This window comes from Orycteropus afer, unplaced genomic scaffold (assembly GCF_000298275.1).
Source record: "Orycteropus afer afer isolate SDZICR_OR568_19922 unplaced genomic scaffold, OryAfe1.0 scaffold00170, whole genome shotgun sequence".
In the NCBI taxonomy this organism is placed as follows: Eukaryota; Metazoa; Chordata; class Mammalia; order Tubulidentata; family Orycteropodidae; genus Orycteropus; species Orycteropus afer.
Genome location: NW_006921757.1, coordinates 706,920 through 727,298, shown reverse-complemented (window position 1 = coordinate 727,298; position 20,379 = coordinate 706,920). Strand labels below are relative to the sequence as shown.

Sequence of the window (20,379 nt, the reverse complement as noted above, 5' to 3'; positions counted from 1 at the left end):
AGGTGCTATCGAGCTGGTTCTAACTCACAGCAGCCCTGTGCACAACAGGACAGAGCCCCAGCCAGCCCTGCACCCCCCTCACGGGCGCTCTGGCGTTTGAGCCCATTCTTGCAGCCACTAAGTCAGTCCGTCTTGCTGGGGGTCTCCTCTTTTAAAGGCCATCCTCCTGATAACAAAGCAGCACACCAGGGAGGCCTCTTTTGCACTGAGCCCTGGAGAAGGCATGATGTCCTCCAGGGACTGGTCTCTTCTGATACCAAGCCCGAAGGACGTGAGGTGCTATCTTGCCATCCTTGCTTCTAAGAACATTCTGGCTATACTTCTTCCAAGCCATTTAGTCATTCTTCTGGCAGTCCATGTATGTTCAGTATTCTTTGCCAACGCCCTAGTTTCAAACGCATCAGGTTTTTTGTGGTCTTCGTTATTCATCGTCAAGCTTTCACGTGCATGTGAGGCAATTGAAAATTCCTTCGCTAAGGTCAGGCACACCTTAGTCCTCAAAGTGATACCTTCACTCTTTAGTATGTTAAAGAGATCTTTCACCCAGTGCAGTGCAGTGCTTGATTGCCTGACTGCTGCTTCCGTAAGTGTTGATTATGGATCCAAGTAAATTGCAATCCTTGAGAACTTCAGTCTTTTCTCTGTTTATCATGATTTTTTGCTTATCACTCCAGTTGTGAGGATTTTTGTTTTCTTTCTGTTGAGGTGTTATCCATACCAAAGGCTATAGTCTTTGAGCTTCATCAGTAAGTGCTTCAAGTCTACTTCACTTTCAGCAAGCAAGGTTGTATCATCTGCATTTCACAAATTGTTAATGATTCTTCCCCCAGTCCTGATGCCGTGTTCTGCTTCATATGCTCTGGCTTCTTGAGTTATTTGCTCAGCATACATATGGAATAATTAAGTGTATATACCCATATGTAAGTGGGGAGGGCAGGTCACAGTGAAAAAATAAGTTTGAAAAGCACTGATCTCTACCATCCCTCCTCCACGGAACAGGTTGGTTCAGCAGGTCTCTGGCACCCCCACACTCAATGTCATAGAACCCTTCATGGCAGCCTGGCCCTGACTTTGAACCCTGATCTGCTAATAGAATACCCTATCCCCTATTTCTGACGCTTTGTTTGGATATCTTGTCTAGGGCCCCCATGTTATAACTAGGCATTCCCCTGCCCAGAGACTGTGATCTGGCTTCTGAACCCTAGGACAGTGATGGAAGTTCTACCACCCTAACCCTATAACAGCCAACCCCAATGCTGAGGTCCTGTCTACTGCGACCTCTAAACAGCAGTGCCTGGGTTCCCCGACTCAGCTCACCTGCCCAGTAAAAATTGGGTGTCCCAGGGGTCTGAACTCTTACCTAGTGTATATTACAGGACATAACATTCTCTGGTTGCAATGTTTACCCTTCAGAATTAGACTCGTTCACAGTGGCTTTAACACCTGAATCTCCAGGGTTCACATTTGCCACTTTAGCTTTGTGATTTGGAACCTCTTGAGCTTCGTCTGTGAGATCAAAGAGTCGATCCACGGATAGTTGTAGGCACTTAACGGACATTTCTGCCCTCATTTTTCTCCTGGCACTTATACTGGGATTTAACCCTTTGATCTACATAGGGCCATTTGGGCTAGACTACCAGGCCCAAAGCAGCCTCTCCTAAAAAATGTTTTGAATACATTTCAGCTGGCTAGTTTCACTCCCTGGGCCATTGAGCAATATTAGTGGTCTCCCAGGATTCCAAGAGCCACTGGGTATCTCTGCAGCTTGACCAACATCTGCATATCTCTGCAGCTTGACCAACATCTTGAGACCTCAGGAGACCAAGGAAGTGAGAGAGGGGTAAGGTGGGGACTTCTCCTCAACCAGCAATACCCTAAATCTTTTGGCCCCATCAGTGAAAACGTCTTCTCAGTTATCCATTCTTCACCCCTAGTTCCTGCTGCCCAGTGCATTGCCCTAGCCCCATCCCAGTTCTTCCTCCAGTTCATAGCAGCACCTAGTCCTCCACGGGTTAGAGGCATTGAAGTTCTGTGCCACCCAAATGGATGCTAAAGGTCAGAAACACACTGAACACTTTGATTTATTTACTTATTAGCATTATTCTTGTTTCTGCAACAATACTTTCTTTATGGTTGTATGGTAAAGCAGTTCAAAGCATAGTTCATTTTTCTCTCTGACAGTTCTCTTCTTGCTTAGTTTGCAGATACGAAATGAAAAGTGGTTTTGGCCATTGACGTTGTGAAATCATGGGTTCTCTTCCATTCTGCTTTGGGCTCATCTCTCCCTTTGGGGTTAATCACTGGCTCTTTGACTCTCTGTGTTTATGCTGTCTTTTACAAAAATATACTCCATTCCTCCTTTGCAGGCTGGCCCTGCTTTCCCACCCATGTGACTTAGGTAGGGCCTTCAGCTGTCCCGTCTGCAAGGGCAGGACAGTGGGCATAGCTACCAGCTCCAGCTGTTCCCACACTGCCCAGCCTGCCTCCTGGCATTCACACCCAGCCTTCCCTTTGATAGGACATTTCTGAGGCATTGAGGCTCAGAGAAAACCCTCTGTTCTGATCTTCTCAGTTTTATGGCCTTAAATCTGTGCTGTGGCCAGAAGCATGAGCACTGGCCCAGAGGCCCCCCAGCAGGTGGTGGCAGTAGCCTACATGCCCTGCTCCTGTGCCCCCTCCTCCTAGATCTGGTTAAGTCTCCTTCCCATACCTTCAAACAAAACCAAACTCACTGCCATCGAGTTGAACCCGAGTCACAGCGACCCCTCCTTGGGTTTCTGAGGCGGTATCACTACGGAAGTAGATTGCCCAACCTTCCTTCCGAGGAGTTAGCAGTCAAGTGCTTAGGCACTACGCCATCAGAGCTCCCATGTACCTTCACTTGAGAGTATTTGTAAATAAAGTTTATTGCTATTGTTGTTAGGAGCTCTCGTGGTACAGTGCTTAAAGCAGTTGGCTGCTAACGCAAGGTCAGCAGTTCAAAACCGCTAGCTGCTCCACAGGAGAAAGATGAGACGGTCTGCTTCTGTCAAGATGTACAGCCTTGGAAACCCTATGGAGCAGTACTACTCTGTCCAGTAGGGTCGCTATGAATCAGAATTGACTCAATGGCAGTGGGTTTGGTTTGGTCTTATAAATAGGGAAACTAGAGGCTTTGACATGTTCTGTAACTCGGCCAAGGTCACAAAGCCAACAAGTGACAGAGGTAGGATGTAACTGCAGGTCTGTCTGACTCCAGACTAATGATGCTTCGCCTGTATTCTGTGCTTGCTGTCTCTCTTCTGAATGGAGAAAAAAAAAAAAAAAAAATGTTGGTACTTCTGTCCAAAGTAAAGCCTGGGGACAGAAGGGGATGCTTTGGAGAAGAAATTGGCACTGAGTTAACACTTCTGCATTTGATGTGAAAGTCATACAGTAAAGAGAAAATGTCTAGGAATCGGCTGAAATGGCTCTCAGGGGCAGAGTGGCAGGCGTATCAGCATAATTCAGGGGAGAAAGCCACTTAGGCTGGTGACGGTTAGAGCAACAAGGGGCCGACCGTGAGGACTCATCCCGGACCTTAGGTGTGTGTCTTCTATACCTCTCTTTGGGACGCCCATTCCATGGGGTACTCTGGACAGTTCCCAGATGCCATTGCTCAGAGTCCCTCCGTTGCCGCTACTGCTGCCGTGATGCATGGTGTTGGCTTTTCCCACCGGGAGAGGACTGCTTCTGCCCTCCACATCTCCCACTACCTCTGCCTTAGTCTCAGCCATGATGGAATTCAGATCTAATAGCTGCCTCACTGCACATGTCAGGGGACTATCCTCGCTGAGTAGCAGGCGTGGTGGGCCCCTTTTCATCACATACTCTCCTTTTCTCCGACACAGGCATCGAATGCCCCAGAGGAGCCCGAAACCTCCCAGGCCTGGTGCAAGAGGGCGAGCCCTTCAGTGAGGAAGCTACGCTCTTCACCAAGGAGCTGGTGCTGCAGCGAGAGGTAGGATTCTTCCACTCGTTTCTTGCCTGGAGCGTGTGAGCGCGTGGGGCTCCCTTGATGCCGCTCTGCCGTGTCAGCGGTCAGGGCGCCTTGCTTCCTGGGACCCATCCTTGCAGCCAGGATCCATTCTTGTGCCTGCCCACATCTATTTCCTTGAGCCCTGCATCACTGGCCAGCTGCCCCCAAACCACTCCTTGCCATTGGTGACCTGGGCTACATGGTGAACACAGGCCAGCCGTGCCAGGATCCTGATGCAGAGGGCTTACAGCTTGCAGCCCTCCTCCTTGGCGAATTAGCTGGAGCTGCCTGCCTCCAGCTGGATTTAGAAGCTCAACTAACCCTGTCAGGGGCCAATTTTCTTTGAACATTTATTTGTATCTTTGAGTAATTGCATTTTCTGTAGCGGTTTTCTGACTTAATTTAATTGTATTCTGTATCTGCCTGTTGGGCTGGCTCTTGCAGGCAGAAGTTAGGCTCTTAGCTGCTCCGGTGTCCTTCTACCTGCTCGTTTTCCTCAGGTGGTGGTCGCCAGATACATCTTCTTTCCAGGAGTAAGCTAGCCATTCAACCTGCTGGTTGGGCACAAGAAAGGAGCAGTGGGGATGTGCTGGGCTCAGGCCTAAGGCTTGGCTGGCATTGGCTTTTGTCCTTGTTTCTTACACAGTTCAGTCCATGAGGTCCCTCCGACCTCCATGCAGTATCATAATGTGCCCTGAGCTACAGAATGCTGGGGCCCTAGAAGTGACCTCTCTCATGGGTCTGTATAGATCCTTGAACTCAGACGTGTGGCCTTCTCTGGGATGCTAAGTGATATGAGTACCTGCTTATGATTTTCAGCATCTCTCATCTGCATTTGATCATGGTCAATGTATCAGGTGTGGGCGGTGCAGGAGAACACACTAGCCCCAGATGCTTCTGTGTTGGACGGCCCTGGCCTCAGAGGCACTGCCACCACTTCGGACTATGCAGTCTCATTGCTGTTGGCCACCACCTCTTTGGGACTTTCCTAGCACTTGCCTTCCCAATTTGTGAAAGTAAGTGACGTGGCAAAACAGATGCAGAATTCTCACTTCAAGGGACATTGAGCTTCAGTTCCCAAGCATCACTGAAGCACTGTTGCATCTCCTTTGTCGGAGATGAACACAGGTACAGTTGTAGAATGCTGAGGGCACGGGGAGGATGTATACAATCATTATCACCTTCCCTTTCCTCTCTGTTTTGTTTTTGTTAAGATGCATTTGCTTGTAGGACAGTATAGGATGCCTAAACCTCTCTACCCCCATGTTATAACTGCACAATGTAGCTTGAATTGTTACCACTTAAAGAGAGCCCCCTGCTAGAGAAATATATCAAGAATCCAAGTCTTCAGTTGTCCACCAGTGATGCTTGTAGTTTTGGAAGTGGTGTAGGGATTGAGTGGAAGGGTCAGATGTTGGCGATGTCCCCTCTGACCCTGTGGGCCTTTGGAGGCTGAGTGGCCTTGTTGGGGAAGGCAGGTTGAGTCTACTCCCATTCATGACTTAAAGACATTGCAGCCTTTTTTTGTTGTTGTGGTAGGTTTGTTTGTTGTGCTACAGATAGAGGGCAGAAACGCCCTCATTGGCTTGCCTAAGGCATTTGTTGTAGTGTTCTGTCACTCACTATCTAAATTAAATCCGTTTGCCTCCGGTTCTCACCCTCCCCTGGTTTTGCATCTCCTCAACTTTCTTTCCCTTTCTTCTTCAAATCTTGTTTCCCAGCCACTCTTCCTCATTATGTTTCTGGCCCACTGGTGATACCCAAAAGTACAAGAGAGCAGAGACAACACTGACCCCCAAAAGGAGTGAGTGCCCCACAGCTCTTTCACTTTCCCTTGCTTATGGTGACCTTACCTTTGGCTCTTTATTTACTGATATTTGACTGTTGAAAAAGATAACCTTTTTTCCATCTTCTTTGATGCCCCTGGCACATTAGTGCATCTGCACTGCCTTCTTCTTGTTGTTGTTATGTGCCATCAAGTTGGATCTGACTCATAGCAACTTTGGTTTCTGAGGCAGTATCACTATGGAAGTAGATCGCCCAACCTTCCTTCCGAGGAGTGGCTGGTGGGTTTGAACCACCAGCCTTCTGGTTAGCAGTCAAGTGCCTTAGGCACTACACTACCAGTGCACTGCCTTACACCGGTCAAAAGTTGATGTTTAACTTTCCTGTTTGTGTGGCCCAGTCTCTCACAGCCCTAGGGCAGATGAAGAACCTTTCCTCATTTTCTTCATTGTTCACGGCATTACTCAGGCTGGCTATTTTCAAAGGTCTTTATCCAGAACAAAGAAGAATGTAGCATAAACTAAGGATAATTTGAGATTTTGACAAAAGGAACCACTTGTAGCCTGCTCTACTGGGTATCTTCCATCACATAATATATGAAAACTTTTCCAGACAGCGAAGGAATGAAGAGGGGTTTTTGTTTTGTTATAAGTTTATTGGTTTACTTTCTCCTCCTTAGAACTTTCGTTTTTATTCTCTAATGGTTAAGGCATTAATTTTGCTGCTAACCGAAAGGCCAGCGGTTCGAACCCACGAGCCGCTCCATGGAGGAAAGACATGGCAGTCTGCTTCTGTAGAGATTTACAGCCTTGGAAACCCTATAGGGATCACTGATGGCAGTGGGTTGGGTTGGGTTTGGTTAAGTTGTCCTGTGGAACATTGCTCTTTGCCCTGCTCCCCCCACCCCACAAGGATCTAGAAAAGAAGAAAAGCTAATGTGCTGGTAATCCCAGATGCAGAGTTGCCTCCTTTCCCTGGAGGAGAGCATCGCGTGAGTCACGGATACCTGAGTGTGCACCCGTAGCCTCCCACCCTGTGTGCACTTGCCTCAGGCCGGCCTCCACTCGGCCACATCCACTTCAGGAGCCAAGCCACTGCTGTGATGGCTGCACTCAAGCTGGGTGTGGGGACCTTATGGCTATTCCCTTGATAAGCAGATTTAGCTCAGACAGTCAGCTATTGTAAGGAGGTGACTGTCTTTGTCCCTGCCCATCCCTCTGGTTTAAATTTTTATTTCTATGATTTTATTCCTGACCAGGATTTCTCCACTGTTTCCATGCTTTTCCAGTTACTGTAAATCTACATCATCCTAAGGGAAAGGAGAAGCACCCAGGGTTTCATGGTCCCACAGAGGCATGGGGTCGAGGCAGACTCACACATGCACCAGAGACTGACTGGAAAAGGACCTGGAGCAGGGTAGGGACTGTGTCAACCCCCCGCCAAGAGGAGGACGGAGAGCCGGCAGGCGGGGTCCTGGAGCTGGAAGGGACACCATGGTTTCAGGGCCTTGTCTTGGCTTTGCGTAGCCAGGGCAGGAATTCCTACCTGTGTCTTTCTCCATTTTGGGTGAAGACAAAATTGTATTCTTTCCCATATCTTCATGTGGAGCCTGCAAAGTGTCAGACAAGTCTTTTCTTGACATTTTCAGCGGCTAGCTTTAAGGCAGACATGGCCCCCATTATCCTGAGACCACAGCCCTGCTTTCCTTAATTCACAGTAACACCAATCAGCACGAAACTACAGCCATTTCTGGCCGTCACCCAGCTCCATGTTGCTAAGTGCCTCTCCTGCCACCTCTCGTTGCCTGCCTTCTTTTTCTCCATCTTTCTACCTGGTGCTTCTACCTCAGCCATTGGTTTCTGTTGGCTTTTGTTCCATCCCCTGAGTTGGGAAGGTGGGAGCGTTGTTCCAAGATCAGGGCATTCTGGTGGTTCCAGGGCAAGAACATAAGTTGGATGCCATATTTATTACCTGAGTCTCTTTGACCTTGAAGCCTAAAGCAGCATGGGAACTTAGCATTTACTTGTGCTCCAAGTATATCCAATATGTTCAGTATTTCACTCCAACCTGATTCAGTTGGTATATAGCAGAGGTGGGCAAATCCAGCCCACCACTTTTTTTTTTGTTTGTTTGTTTTCCGTCACCTATTTTTATAAATAAAGTTTTATTGAAACAGCCACACTAATTCCTTGATGTATTTATCTATGGCTGCTTTCCACTACAACAGCAGGGTTGAATAGTTGCAGTAGACACTGTATGGCTCACAAAGGCTTAAGTATTTACTGTCTGTCCCTTCATGAAAAAAACTTTGCTGATCCCTGCTGTGTAAGGTTAGCCCTGAAAGAGTTGGCGCTCATGTCCCCTGCCATTGAGGCTGGCCTGCTTCAGGGCCACACCGCGTGACATCATTGGGTCTGTTGCTGTAGCCATGATGGCGAGCTATGAATACTGTGTCCCATTGGATGCCATGTGCTTTGCAACACCCCCTACTTACAGCTGCCTCTTTCAGGCAGTTTCCTGCCACACTGCCAAGGACAGGAAGATCTGGTGTGATTTCCCAGTTGGGGAGTTGTGCCCGTTGCCCACATCTTCCCAGAAGCAGTGATGAGAGACAGCGTTAGCTAATGGGTGGATCACTGGCTTAAAAGTGAAAACTCCTAAGTTTTCACACTCTGGTTCTCAAGTGGTCATGGGTGAAGGTTTCTTTCCTGCTTGTTTAAAACATTGATCTAACATCCCACATCATCCTCTTCTTTGGGGGCCCTTCTTACTAATAAAACAGCCAGTTGGGGTCTCATCACACTGTCTTGCCCCAAGGCCAACAGCACACACACACCTGCTAAGCGGCCACCACTTGTCCATCCCATGTGATAGCTGCAGTGTTAGCAAAGCGGAACTTTTAGAGTAGGGTCTGTAGGTATTATTAAAAGAGATCAACACCACAAATTTAGCCCTCTTCACGGTTCCAGGCTGGAGGAGGTGTGGTTCGAGTGTGGGGCCATTTCCGAGGCCTTTCTCGAGGACCCTTTGTCCTCTCTGGAACTCAGAAGTTGCCCTTTGTTGCTGCCTGGAAAACGACATCCTCATGCTGGACAGTCTAGCTGAGAGCCCAGGCTGCTGCCCTGGCCTGTTCCCCTTCTTCCTGCTGGCATCCAAGGGGAGGCCGTCTCCTCAGGGAGCTCACTCTGCAGGCGGCCCTGGCCAGGCCACAGTCCCAGGTTCCCTCTCACTCCCACTACCCCTGCTTTTTAAAAACGAAGTTCCAGAAAAGCTTTACAAGCAACTGTGCTGTTTGAAGAAACCATCTTTTACAGGCCTGGGAAAGAAACTTAGAATAAAAAGAAAGTAGGCGTCTCCTTCATTATAGCACCAAGTACGCTGCACTGTTTGAAAAAAAGATAAACCATCCTAAGCAGTTTAAAGCGGATCTAAGTCTGTTCCTCCCACCGCTCTATCTTCTCCCCACATGTGGCCACAAGCGTTGAGGTCTGTGGTCTAGCAGCCCTCGCTTGGCCCTATGTGTCGGGTGGGACCCCTCCCTGTTGAGGAGACACATGGGAGGAGGAACTGCAGCAAAGTTCTCTCTCTGGTCACAGCGATGGGGCTCACTCAGGCCGAGGGAAACCTAAGAGGGCACAGAGCGCCTGGTGTGGGTGAAGGCAGGGGCCTCTGCCCTGCTCTCCTGGCTGCCTTTCCACAGGATGACCCTCGCTGAACCACTAACAAGAACCTGCTAGAAAAGCAAGCAGGCTGTCTGGCAATTTGTTTCCTATGTCTGCACAGAGACATCTTATTCAAGATTATCCCAGCAGACTCGACAGCAGTGAGTTTAGTTTTTGGTACCCAGAAGAAAGGAATACATTCTGGCCACTCCCTAAACAGTTCTTCTCCCAGGAGGCGTTAAAGGCCATTTGTGGGTGAGGCTTTTCTCACCTCCCACACACTCTCCTAGTAGTTCATCACCCACCAGCATCTCAGAGTACAGACGGCTTGGTTTGGAGTTCTTTCCTTTCAGGGGGTGGGTGCAGGTGAAGAGCTACTGTCTTAATGGTGTTCACATTTTACTTTCCTAAAGCGTTTTCTAGGTTAAATGTGCTTGCGTATGCAAGATTCCATTGTCAGCTCACAACAGAACTATAAGGAAAATATCCCAGTTTTCTATTTCTGGATGCTGAGCGACACAGAGACACAGTGACCCACCCACTTCTCTTCACAGAGCTAGTTGTGGGATAGACACTGAACTCAGAAAGCAGCATTCCAAATCAGGGGCTCATTCTCCCCACATTTGGCAATTTTACTACCAGGTTATCGTTATCTTAGCCATTTTTCATTTTCAGCTCGGGAATATCTGGGACTAGTTAATTTGTAAAGGACCTCCCTGGAGGTCCCCTGTTGACAGAGTAGTTTATCTTCCCGAGGAACCACTGCTTCTGGTCCTGGGTGTTCACAGGCTGCAGCGGGGCTGGGGATTTGCTGTGGCCACACCTTTTCTAACTGTTGAGTCTGTTCGTGTCACAGGTCTTACATCTTCCTCCATCTGCTGTTTGTTTTGTGGCTCTTAACCTTTTGTGTAATAACTCCTGTATTTCTAAACTTTCTTAAAAACAAAACTATTGAGGTGCTTTGTTTAAAAGTGTTTAACTTCCCATTACCTCTGGGATAAAGTTTCATCTCCTTGGTATACATACCTCCTTGATTTCCTCTCCCACCGCCCCTCCCTTCATTAGTGGTTTTTCATCAGAACTGGCTTAATACGCTGGCAGTTCTGCATATCCCTCATCCCATGTCATCTTCCCATCCGTTTGGTCACCTTATGCTCTCTGCCCAGTACAGCAGCCATCCCCTTGTCCTTGTTTGGCCTGTTCCCACCTGTCCTTTAAGATCCATCTTCTTTTCCGGGAAGCCTTCCCTTGTTCTCCCAGGCTGCTAGAATGCCCTTCCATTGGCCCCACAGCACCCTGTAGATACATCTGTCAGGCACTTGCCAACTGTATGGATGGGATCTGTGTGTGTTGGCCTTGCCCCCTAGATCGTAAGCTCCTAAAGGACATAGACATGGCTTTCTTTTTGTGACTCCAGTGCCTGGTATATAAGATGCTCAAGAGATACTTATTCAGTCAACAAACTGATTCCTGTGACCTACTTCAGGGGCTTGGGAGGAAGGCCTGCTCTTTTGTTGCCCTTTCTAGTTCTCTAAGGAAGCTCTCTAAGCTTAACATTTACAGTGGTGGGCAGAGGGCTTTGGAGTATTGAGGCTGGATGCACAGCAGCTGATGAAGGACCTTCTCATTGAAACAGTCCAAAACCAGAATAAGTGACCAACCGTGCACTTACTATGTGACCCTGATGTCCTTCAGTCTCCTTCCCTGTCCAACCAAGATACTTTAAAAGTAATGAGATATGATGTATCTCAGTGACTGTCATTGGAAAATGCATTTCTGGTTCAGTATACAATTATCATTTTCATTAAAGTTCCAGTGTTCACATAGAAAGCATTAGTGTCCCTTCACCTGATAACCTGATAGAGTTACTTATCTCTCTCCTCTCCTGGTTATGTTTCCCATGCACTGTGCTTTCTTGGCTCAGACTGTTACTGAGGTTTATGTTGAAGTTCAGGTCAACAAACTCCTATTTGGAGATAGGTTATAAGCACCGTGGGAATACTAGGCTGCCGTTTACCTACTTACAGCCTCTTCATTTCTAGGGCTTCTGGCCCTTCCCAGGCTGGGAAGGAGGGCCCTCAAATCCCATTTCAGCCCCTAATTGAAAATGGCATCACAATGAATTGAGACTAAAATAAAGAATGAGGGGATATTGTCTCATTGTACCCGCCCCCCTTTATTTCCCTTCCCCTGGATGCTAGCACCCCTTCTGAGCTTCTGAAGTCCTGAGGTGGTTTGGTTTCCAGTCACCAGTGACCAACCCAAGCACACTCAGCAGCATGTGCCAATGGGAGCCAACAGCATGCTGGCTCTGGTGGCATTCCCCTCTCAAAGCTGTTGGCTCAGCGAGGCTCTTATCTGTCTCCCTGTTCTTCTGCTTGGAACTTTCATAGCCAGTTAAGCATAGAATTGTATCCACTCTTCTGAACTAGTTGCTGGACCTAATTTTTCACTGGCTTGGCCAAGGTCTTATTACCTGCAATTATGTCACTCAGGCTGATTGGTACAGGTTTGATAGGCCTCGCTGCCCTCCAGAGGCGAGTGTCCGACAGCCCAGGGTGGCTGTTGGGTTGGGGCAAAGTAAGGCATGGTTTAGGACCATAACAGATTTGGCCTCCTTTGCACATGTGAGAAGGTCTCAAGGATGTTAATTCTACCCCAGAGAACATCTTTTTTCTGCAAAATATTTCTTTCCTTCCCCTTGAGAAACTTTCATGTTTTCTGGGGCAGGTCAATTTGTTTTTTGACTGTTGTCCCTTTCAGTAAAAGGAATAAGAAGTATAGTCCTTGGACCCAACAGTTTTAGTGTGTTCTCTTGAGTAGCAGCAGTAGAGACCTGGGCAATCGCAGCACTGTCCCTGGCACTTACTGTCCTCTCCAGCTTTCATTCTGATCCAGATCAGTACCAGAGGGGAGAAGGGAAAGGTTCACACCAATTGCCTCTTGCATCTTGATACTAGAATGGTCCACAGTACTTAATTTGAACCTCATCTAAACTGAAACTTGGGGGTCAGGATAGTGGGCAGTGACTGTCATTGGAAAATGCATTTCTGGTTCAGTATACAATTATCATTACAAACACAAGCTCAAGGAAATCCTTCAAACAGAGCTAAACAGAAACCCCTACCACCTATGGTACTTCGTATCGTCTACCTGTCTGACATGAAGCAACGTTCTTTATGAGCCATCCTTGTGGAAGACAGCTATTGCCAGGCAATTCTGCCTCCTGGTCTACTTCCCTTGTAGCTATACAGGTCCTGTGACCCAAAACAAATAGAGAAATGCTATCAGGAGGAAGAAACTGCCAGACTCTCAGAGGTGAGGCTTGTGCTAGGAGAGCTGGGCCCCATTTATTTTCATTTAGATACAGCAGATGCCCTGGCAGCAACAACCCCTGGTTTCTCCCACCTCTTTAATCATCCTGAATAGTCACTGTTCCTTGAGCTTTGTTGAGGAGTCTCTGAAAGGAACAAAAACTAATATCTGTAATATAAACAACAAAGGGTAAAAGAAAACCAGCTCGGAATTTTCATCTTTCAGGCAAACTAATTTATTCTGAAGTCGGTGTGTCCACTTCCTTCTGGAAGCTGAATTTGGAAAATAGTTCTCCGTTTCATTAATGCCTTCTGATAAGCAGATTGTATTTACTTTCCAAACTAAAATTGATCTCAGACAGACCTGCCCAAAATCTGTATTCAGAAGAACTTCACTCCAACACATACATAGACTGGAGTGTGCGCTTTCAGGATGGCACGTTTGGGGTATCTCCCAACCTCATTCCTCCCTGTTCTGTTTGTCCTAAGCATTCCCAGCCACGCCTGCTGCCGGAATGTTAATAAATTCCCCTTGGAATTACATAATTGAACTGATACCTTTTTAGAATGTAAAATTGCATACAGTAGCAGGGCTGCCTGAGCCGGGGCCAAGGAGTAAGCAAATTGTAGATTGCAGTTGACCTCCAGGTAATGCTGGCGTCCTCCTGGTGTCTCGCATGGGACTCCCCCAGAGACACAGGAGTGACTTGCTGGTGGACAAGCTGACCTTAACCTGTACTCATCTTGCCATTAGCACACCCTCTCCCTGCATATGTGGCCGAGAACTTCAAGACAACCTCTGTGTTCCAAGCCTGGCTTTATTGATAAACTTCTCCCTTGCCACTCCGCCCATGACAGTTTCTGGTCAGCTGAACTTAAATGGATTTTGAAAATGAAAGTGACCAGTAGTCTGTTACGAAATTCTGTCGTGCGTGAAATAAGATTATGAACAAGCTTGAGAATTAACAGCATAGAGACCCCAAGCTAACCTGGACTGGACAACATGTGTCATAGTCAAGAAGAATAAGTGCATTGTTAGACCCATTTCCAGAAGAGTTTAGGGCATCTTTTGCTTCCTGGTCACGTGAAAACTCTGTTGGTAATATGTGAAAAGTCAATCTGGATGTTCATTCCAGCTTCATTTATAAGTGACCTTGGAAAAGGTCCTTAGGCTCTAAACCCAAGGCAATCTTGGTATGTGATAGAATTTAGTATGAATAGTACTCCAGGGCTGTGAAATGCAACAGTCCTGCCGAACCTCAGCTGCCTCACTTGTCTAAAGAGGGTGCTTTCTGTGTAGGGTTGTTATGAAGGTAATATATATACATATGTGTATTACATGTGTGCATGCATGCATGTGTATGTGTGTGTCTGCATACACAGTTGTGCATTGCTTAGCATCCATGGTATGTTTTGTGAAATAGGACATTATGTGATTCGGACATTGTGTTAGCTCACACTCCGGTCTACACATACAGCACAGGCAGTATTGGACAACAGTGGCCAATACAGGCAGTCCCAGGTAACAAATGAGTTCTGTTCCTAAGTCCGTCTTTAAGTTGAATTCATATGTAAGTCGGAACAGTTAGGTGTGGTTCATATCTAACACCAGTCGGTCAGATGTTTATCTGAGTATATAGCCTATAATGTACCTTTCTGTGCCTTAAAAAAAAAATAAAGAAAGAACTACTTCCAGATACACTAAAACATCTTTAACATAATAATACAATAATAATAATAATAATAACATTCTGATATGCATCACAAAGTAGCACCCATTTGTTATTGGGAACCACTGTATGCAACACTAGAATAGGCTTTATGGGGTTGGGACCACGGATGCGCATGCAGTCAGAAGTTGTCTAAATAGACATTGTACGGTACATGACTACACATTTATCTTCTCATACACACGTAAATTGTCCAACACAAAACTTGGTCGATATTAAAGAGTCAATAAATGGTAACTTGTATTGTTATTTTTATTATTAATGAAAATTCTCTCAGGGTTTAGCTAAAATTTAGGATCATAAGTTCAGTGTGGATAAAACACTTTCTGGAGTGGAGAGGTAGGCTGGATATAGGGTGAGTGTTGCGAGCAGCATTCAGAGTGGGATCCACAAAGACGTTGCCACTCAGCACTGCTTTGGCTTGGGACTTGTAGGAGGGCACCGAAGGGTAGTGGGATGCCAGCAACAGGGTTCCCAGAAGCTACTAGGAAGTGAATGGAATGGCACTTGGATTAAAAGCTATTTGCTCTCTTGGTCTAAGTTCTAAAAAGAGCGTTTGTTTAAGTCCCATCAGGGTTCAGCTGGTCTCTACCAAGAAAGTTAAAAGCCAGGGTCTTCCTGCTGGGGTTCTGCGTGGGTCTACCTGATGGAACCACTGCTTCCCTTCCTGGCCAGTATCACGTTCTGTGGAAAGCAAAGGTCTGGAGGTAATGTCCCGGAGCCTCAACCTGTGCAAGGAGCTGCTAGGCTTGACCATGGCCTGATGAGGCCAACCATCATCAACAGGGAAAGCCAGGACCCCTGACACCTCATGTACATTTAAGAAATAAGGGCTGCATATCTGCCACTCGTATACCCGCACGGCCGTGGGCATCTGGGAAGATGACCTGCCAACACTGAGGGCTCTCTGCTTCTCTGTATTTATGCAGGGCCTCTGACCTTGCTCATTTCCAGTGCCACTGTTACTTCAAAACGAAGGAATTGAGTGGGGGGCTTATCTGGCGGGCCTAGGCTTCCTAACCCTCTGCCAGAGCAGCCCGTGATTGCCATAGGCCGTAGGTGTGTCCTTGATCTCTGTTGAACTAAAGGATAGTGGAATGCCAGCAAGAACCCTGAAGAAAGATCTAGGTGTTAACCAGCATTCCCTAAGAAGAATCCTTTGGGACGGTCACTAGAATAAGAACAAAAGCTATCCATTGAGCTTCAAGTGTCAATTTTTGCTCCCGGGTTAGAATAATGCCTCCCTCTTTTCTCTCTCCCTCCCCTTGATCTTGACATTGGATGTGCAGGTGGGGATGGAAGATCATACAAATACGACCAGCAGGTCCCTCCATCCTTTCACCAGGCCTGTATATGCCCCTTCTCTTCAGAAGGTTCTCCAGTGCTTGCAGAGGTGCAGAGCTGTTACCTCTCCAGTTAAATAAATCTAAAACTACTGACCCAGGGCGTGGATGGCAATGCTGCAACCTTCTATCAGGAAATACTACAAATAATCCATTGCCACTGATTAGATAGGGATTTTTGCCCTGGCTACCTGCCACTTGGTAATTTTAGAATAGGGTCTCTTTCAGAATTGGAAGGGCCTTGTTGGGAGGGCACTGGTGTTTGTTCGGTATTGTTTCTTCTTGTTCTCCCCTCTCACAGCCATGCTCTCCGCCTCCTGAGTGTAGGGCCAGTCTCTTGGTCTGCCTGGCAGACATGGCCAGAGGTCATCCGTCATCAGCTTACAGGGCTGCAGACGTGGTCGTTTCCAAATGCCCGGGGTGCACTTAACTACTTCCTCCTTCTAATCTCAGCACTTCCACTCTGAACACATCAGCAGCTTTGTAGCTTGCATTTTATTTTGCTCTACGTTTTGGCCCTTCAGGTATTTGTGGGAGGAAGACTGGCGAGCTGTGTTGTCACTGGCTTCAGAATTACACAATGGCACCCTGAGTCATTGTCTCTGGAGGCTCATTCGAGCAGGTGTGCCAGGAGCACCCTGAAGGGCTCTCTCTGTTTGCACACATGGTTCATAAGGTGGGATTCTGTGTCATCTTTTATATGTGACGACCTGCGTTGGTTTCACCATCTGCAAAATGGGGTCACTCAACCGTTCTGCCTTGAGAATGCTCAAAGGATGGTCTTGAAAAAGGTGCTAGACTTGGTGGAGTTGGGCAAATGGAAGATGTGGTATGAGGTCCCTGAGGAGACCTCAGTTATTCCCACTCAAGTAGAGAAGGATAGCCAAGTGCCAGGTGTGTCTGGTAACCATACACGGGCCGAGGACACTGATGACCTGGAAAGGGACCTCTGGCCAGACAGGTTTTTCTCTCACCAGCACCTGAATAATTTGGTGCAGCTGAAGGAATACAACTGTGGTCCTGACCTGAGCGCTAACCATTCGGTACCGTGTTGGGCTAACTTTGGCCACGCTTCCCTGTGGTCTCTGTCACAGAATCTGTCTGTTGCATTGACTTTTTCTTGCCCTGAGTAAAGTACTGGCTGTGGTTTCTGATGAGCAGTGTAGCCAAAGCAGGGGGACTGAGGGGCTCTTCCTCTGCCTGTAGCCAGCTGCCTGGACTAAGCCTTGGGCTGAAGCGGGAAATCAGACACTGGGCGTTACAGCTTCCTGGGGAAAGGAGGCATTCCCTATGTCATAATTCTCTGGCTAAGATCGTATATACACGTCTGTTTGCCATCTCATCTGTCTGAACATGGTCATTGTCCCTTTTGCCCAAGAGTTAAGGTCAGACCTCTGTCACTCTGACCCAGGCTTCTCGTCTTTGTGCCCTGTCTCTTTAGGGGACAGGCCTCAGCCCCAGAGCCATGATCTCTGTTACAATGAAACATGAAGCAAGAGCCTTTCACCCTCTCTGCTGCCTGCCTGTCCAGCTTGTCTTGGAGTATGACGTGGGAGTGAAGTCAGTGAGGCGTAGCTAGAGATTGACCTTGAAGCTTTGGATCCTGCCTTTCCCATCCAGAATAGTCATTGTTGCGATAGCCTAGCTCACCTCCACTAAAATAAGGCAACTTAAGAAATTCATGAGGCCTTGGGATCCATAGCACCTCAGTATGCAGGTTTCTAGCCTTGCATTAAGAAACATCACATAGCTTCACACAGCCTGGAGCCCTGATGACCAGATATGTGGGGCACAGTGGGAGGCCCCGAGACTGCTCCATGGCCAGCTCCTCAGGGTGTGAGAAAGGGCTCTTCATGACACCGTCACATGTGCACCCAAGCCTACCTGCTACCCAGTGCCTGGAAGACACACCCTTCCTCACACTGCCCAGCCTCCGTCTCCTGCTCTTCCTCGCCCGCCCTCCCCTTTTGTTTCTATAATTTGCCCTGTATCGTTGAGGGGGATTGAAGAGATCAATAGCAGTTCCGCTCTTCCCTTATTGATTAACGTGGCGGCAGGAGAAACGGCAGGCAGCGCCATTTCCTTTATCACGAGACAGCCACTCCCCACCGGGCCTCCAGTGGCTCTCCCTTGGCCTCGCACGTTGGGGATCTGCAGTTGGTACGGCTCCAGCTTCCAGGCTGCTTTAATGGGAACAAGTGAACCACTGTGTTTGGCTCCTGCCATCAAGGCTGGGCAAGGAAGGAGGCTCCAGGTAGTGAGCAGGAACATTGCTGTGGAGCCTGTGTTTGGCTCGGGGGTGTCTGAGGGGTTGTCACATGTGCTGTACTCAGAGGAGACAACATGGCATCAGCCTGTGGATGTTGCTACCCTCCCAACCACCTGAGCTTCCCTCCTCCCTGTTCTCTATGGGGTACAGCCTCCCTTTATCATGTATTTTCCCACAGAATGTGAGTTCACTGTGGTGAGTGAAAAATCCATGTCCCATCCCCCGACCCCGTGAACTGGCCCCATGTTTCCTGAAGGTGCAGACATCTGTCATTCCCTTCATGAGCCTTCAAGTAGTACCTTAGCTCGCTCTGGGGGAATTTGGGGTTCCTAGGGTTGGGCCTGTAACCAGAAGGCTGGCAGTTCAACCCCACCAGCCACTCCTCAGAAGGAAGGTTGGGCACTCCTACTTCTCTAGTGATACTGCCTCAGAAACCCAAGGAGGGGTTGCTATGAGTTGGGGCTGACTCGATGGCACATAACAACAATAACAGGGTTGGGCCTGAGTGGAGGGGTAAAAGGTTAGGGGGTGACGTAGAGGGTAAGGCATGTGGCTACTAACCAGAAGGTCAGCAGTTAAAACCCAGCAGCCACTCCACAGGAGGAAGGTGAGGAAATCTACTTCTGTAAAGATTTACAGCCATGGAAACCCAGTGGGGGTTGCTATGAGTTAGAATTGACTCGATGGCAGTGGGGTTTTGTTTAGTTTAGGGTCAGGCCTGAGTGGAGGGGTAAAAGGTAGGGCTTGTGCATGCAGGGGTCCATATCCACCAGGAATGAGGACTGGAGACAGTTCTCGTTAGCTTCTTTCTCTACTCTAGAAACAAGGTCGGTATGTGTACGCCCACATGGGAGTTTTGTCTTCTCCTCCCCCATCCTCACCCCACCTCCGTTGTGACATTTCAACTTCCTCACACCAGAGAGCTCATTTTGCATCTCCGTCTAAACCGCTCCCCCACAGCACTTCTTTCTCCCGCTGTCTCTCCCTTCTTGAATGGCAGATACTTCAGACTTCACTCACCTGGTGGGAGACCAAGAGTCTTTGAAGCCCAGGGCTTCTGGAAGGGAAAGAGCACTGACTGCCAGCCCGGGGCTTGGTGAAGCCAGCTGCTGCTTCTCCCCTCTGTGCCCTGTTTTGGAAGTTGTTCGTCCTTCTGAGATGCACACTTAACAGCAGGCTCTCAGCCTCTCCTCCAGGCCCACGTTTGTGGTCTTGGGGGGCCACCTGGAAGATGACCCGCTCAGGGAGCTCTCCCTGACAGCAGAGGGAGCCATTACCTGAGTGGGCAGGTCATTACTGGCAGATCCCTGAGCTGGCTGTGCCCTTAGGGAGGTCGCAGTCTGCATGGGAACCCGGGCACACAGCCAGCCCTTGGAGAGGAGTGCCTCCATCCCAGTCAGGCTTCCACAGTGCCAAGTGGGTTGCAGTCACCATTTTGAATGCCCCTTTCCCAGTAGGGAGGTTTCCCTAGAAACCCAGCGTCACCATGTCAGGTAGCTCTGCGCCCTGTGGATGCCAGACCTGGAGAAGGCAGCAGCTCTCCGTGAAGCTGGTTAATTACATGTGAAGCTGCCAGCAGGACAATTGTTCTTTTCCCATGGATCATTAATAAACCATTCTGGCCTGCATGGGTGGCACAGGGGATGTCTCCGACGATTCCATCACCTTCCCCGACTTTGTCAGACGGTTCTTCCTCCTTTTCAGTCCACAGCTTTAAAAATGGCCGCTTCTGAGGAACTGGAGGGAAAGCAGCCTCCATTTCCACCGAGGCCCACGTTTTTCTCCTACGCTGAAAAGCGGCCCCTGCTTTCAGATCAGCTTGGCAGTCAGAGTGTGAGGAGTTCAAGGCTGGCCATCGGTTGGAAGCGCTAGTGGCTCAGCTCCCGGTATTTGTAGCAAACTCCAGCCCAGGCCTGATTTGGAGATGAAGCAGCGAGCGCAGCAGATGGAGAATAGCCCCACCCACTGGGGCCCAGGCGCGCCATCTTCTTCCTTCAGCCAAGGCAGCCCGCTCCTGCTTGGCCTGAGTCAGGGAGCATTTCTGGTTTTTCAGAAACTTCTTTTTTAGGCAAAGGAAGAAGCAAGCAAAGTACACGTAATATGGGAAACTCAGTCTAGTTAGAAACACTTCCCTGTCAAACAACCTAAAATAGAGCTTTTCCTTTGTCAACTGGAAGAATTTAGAACGGAAATCTGCATCTCTCCATAGAGCATTGAGTGCAACGATAAAAAATAAACTGATTATAAATAGAAATGAGCATGACCCATTCAGTTTCCAA

General features: G+C 48.2%; 1 protein-coding gene across 1 annotated transcript in view; it reads left to right on the top strand.

Moving 5' to 3' along the window:
- Positions 1 to 20,379, top strand: part of SND1 (staphylococcal nuclease and tudor domain containing 1) — a 573,924-nt gene that overhangs the window by 460,324 nt on the left and 93,221 nt on the right. Inside the window, exon 16 of the mRNA XM_007946735.2 lies at positions 3,870 to 3,979. Coding sequence (XP_007944926.1) covers positions 3,870 to 3,979 — 110 coding nt within the window. The remainder of the gene's footprint in view (positions 1 to 3,869; positions 3,980 to 20,379) is intronic.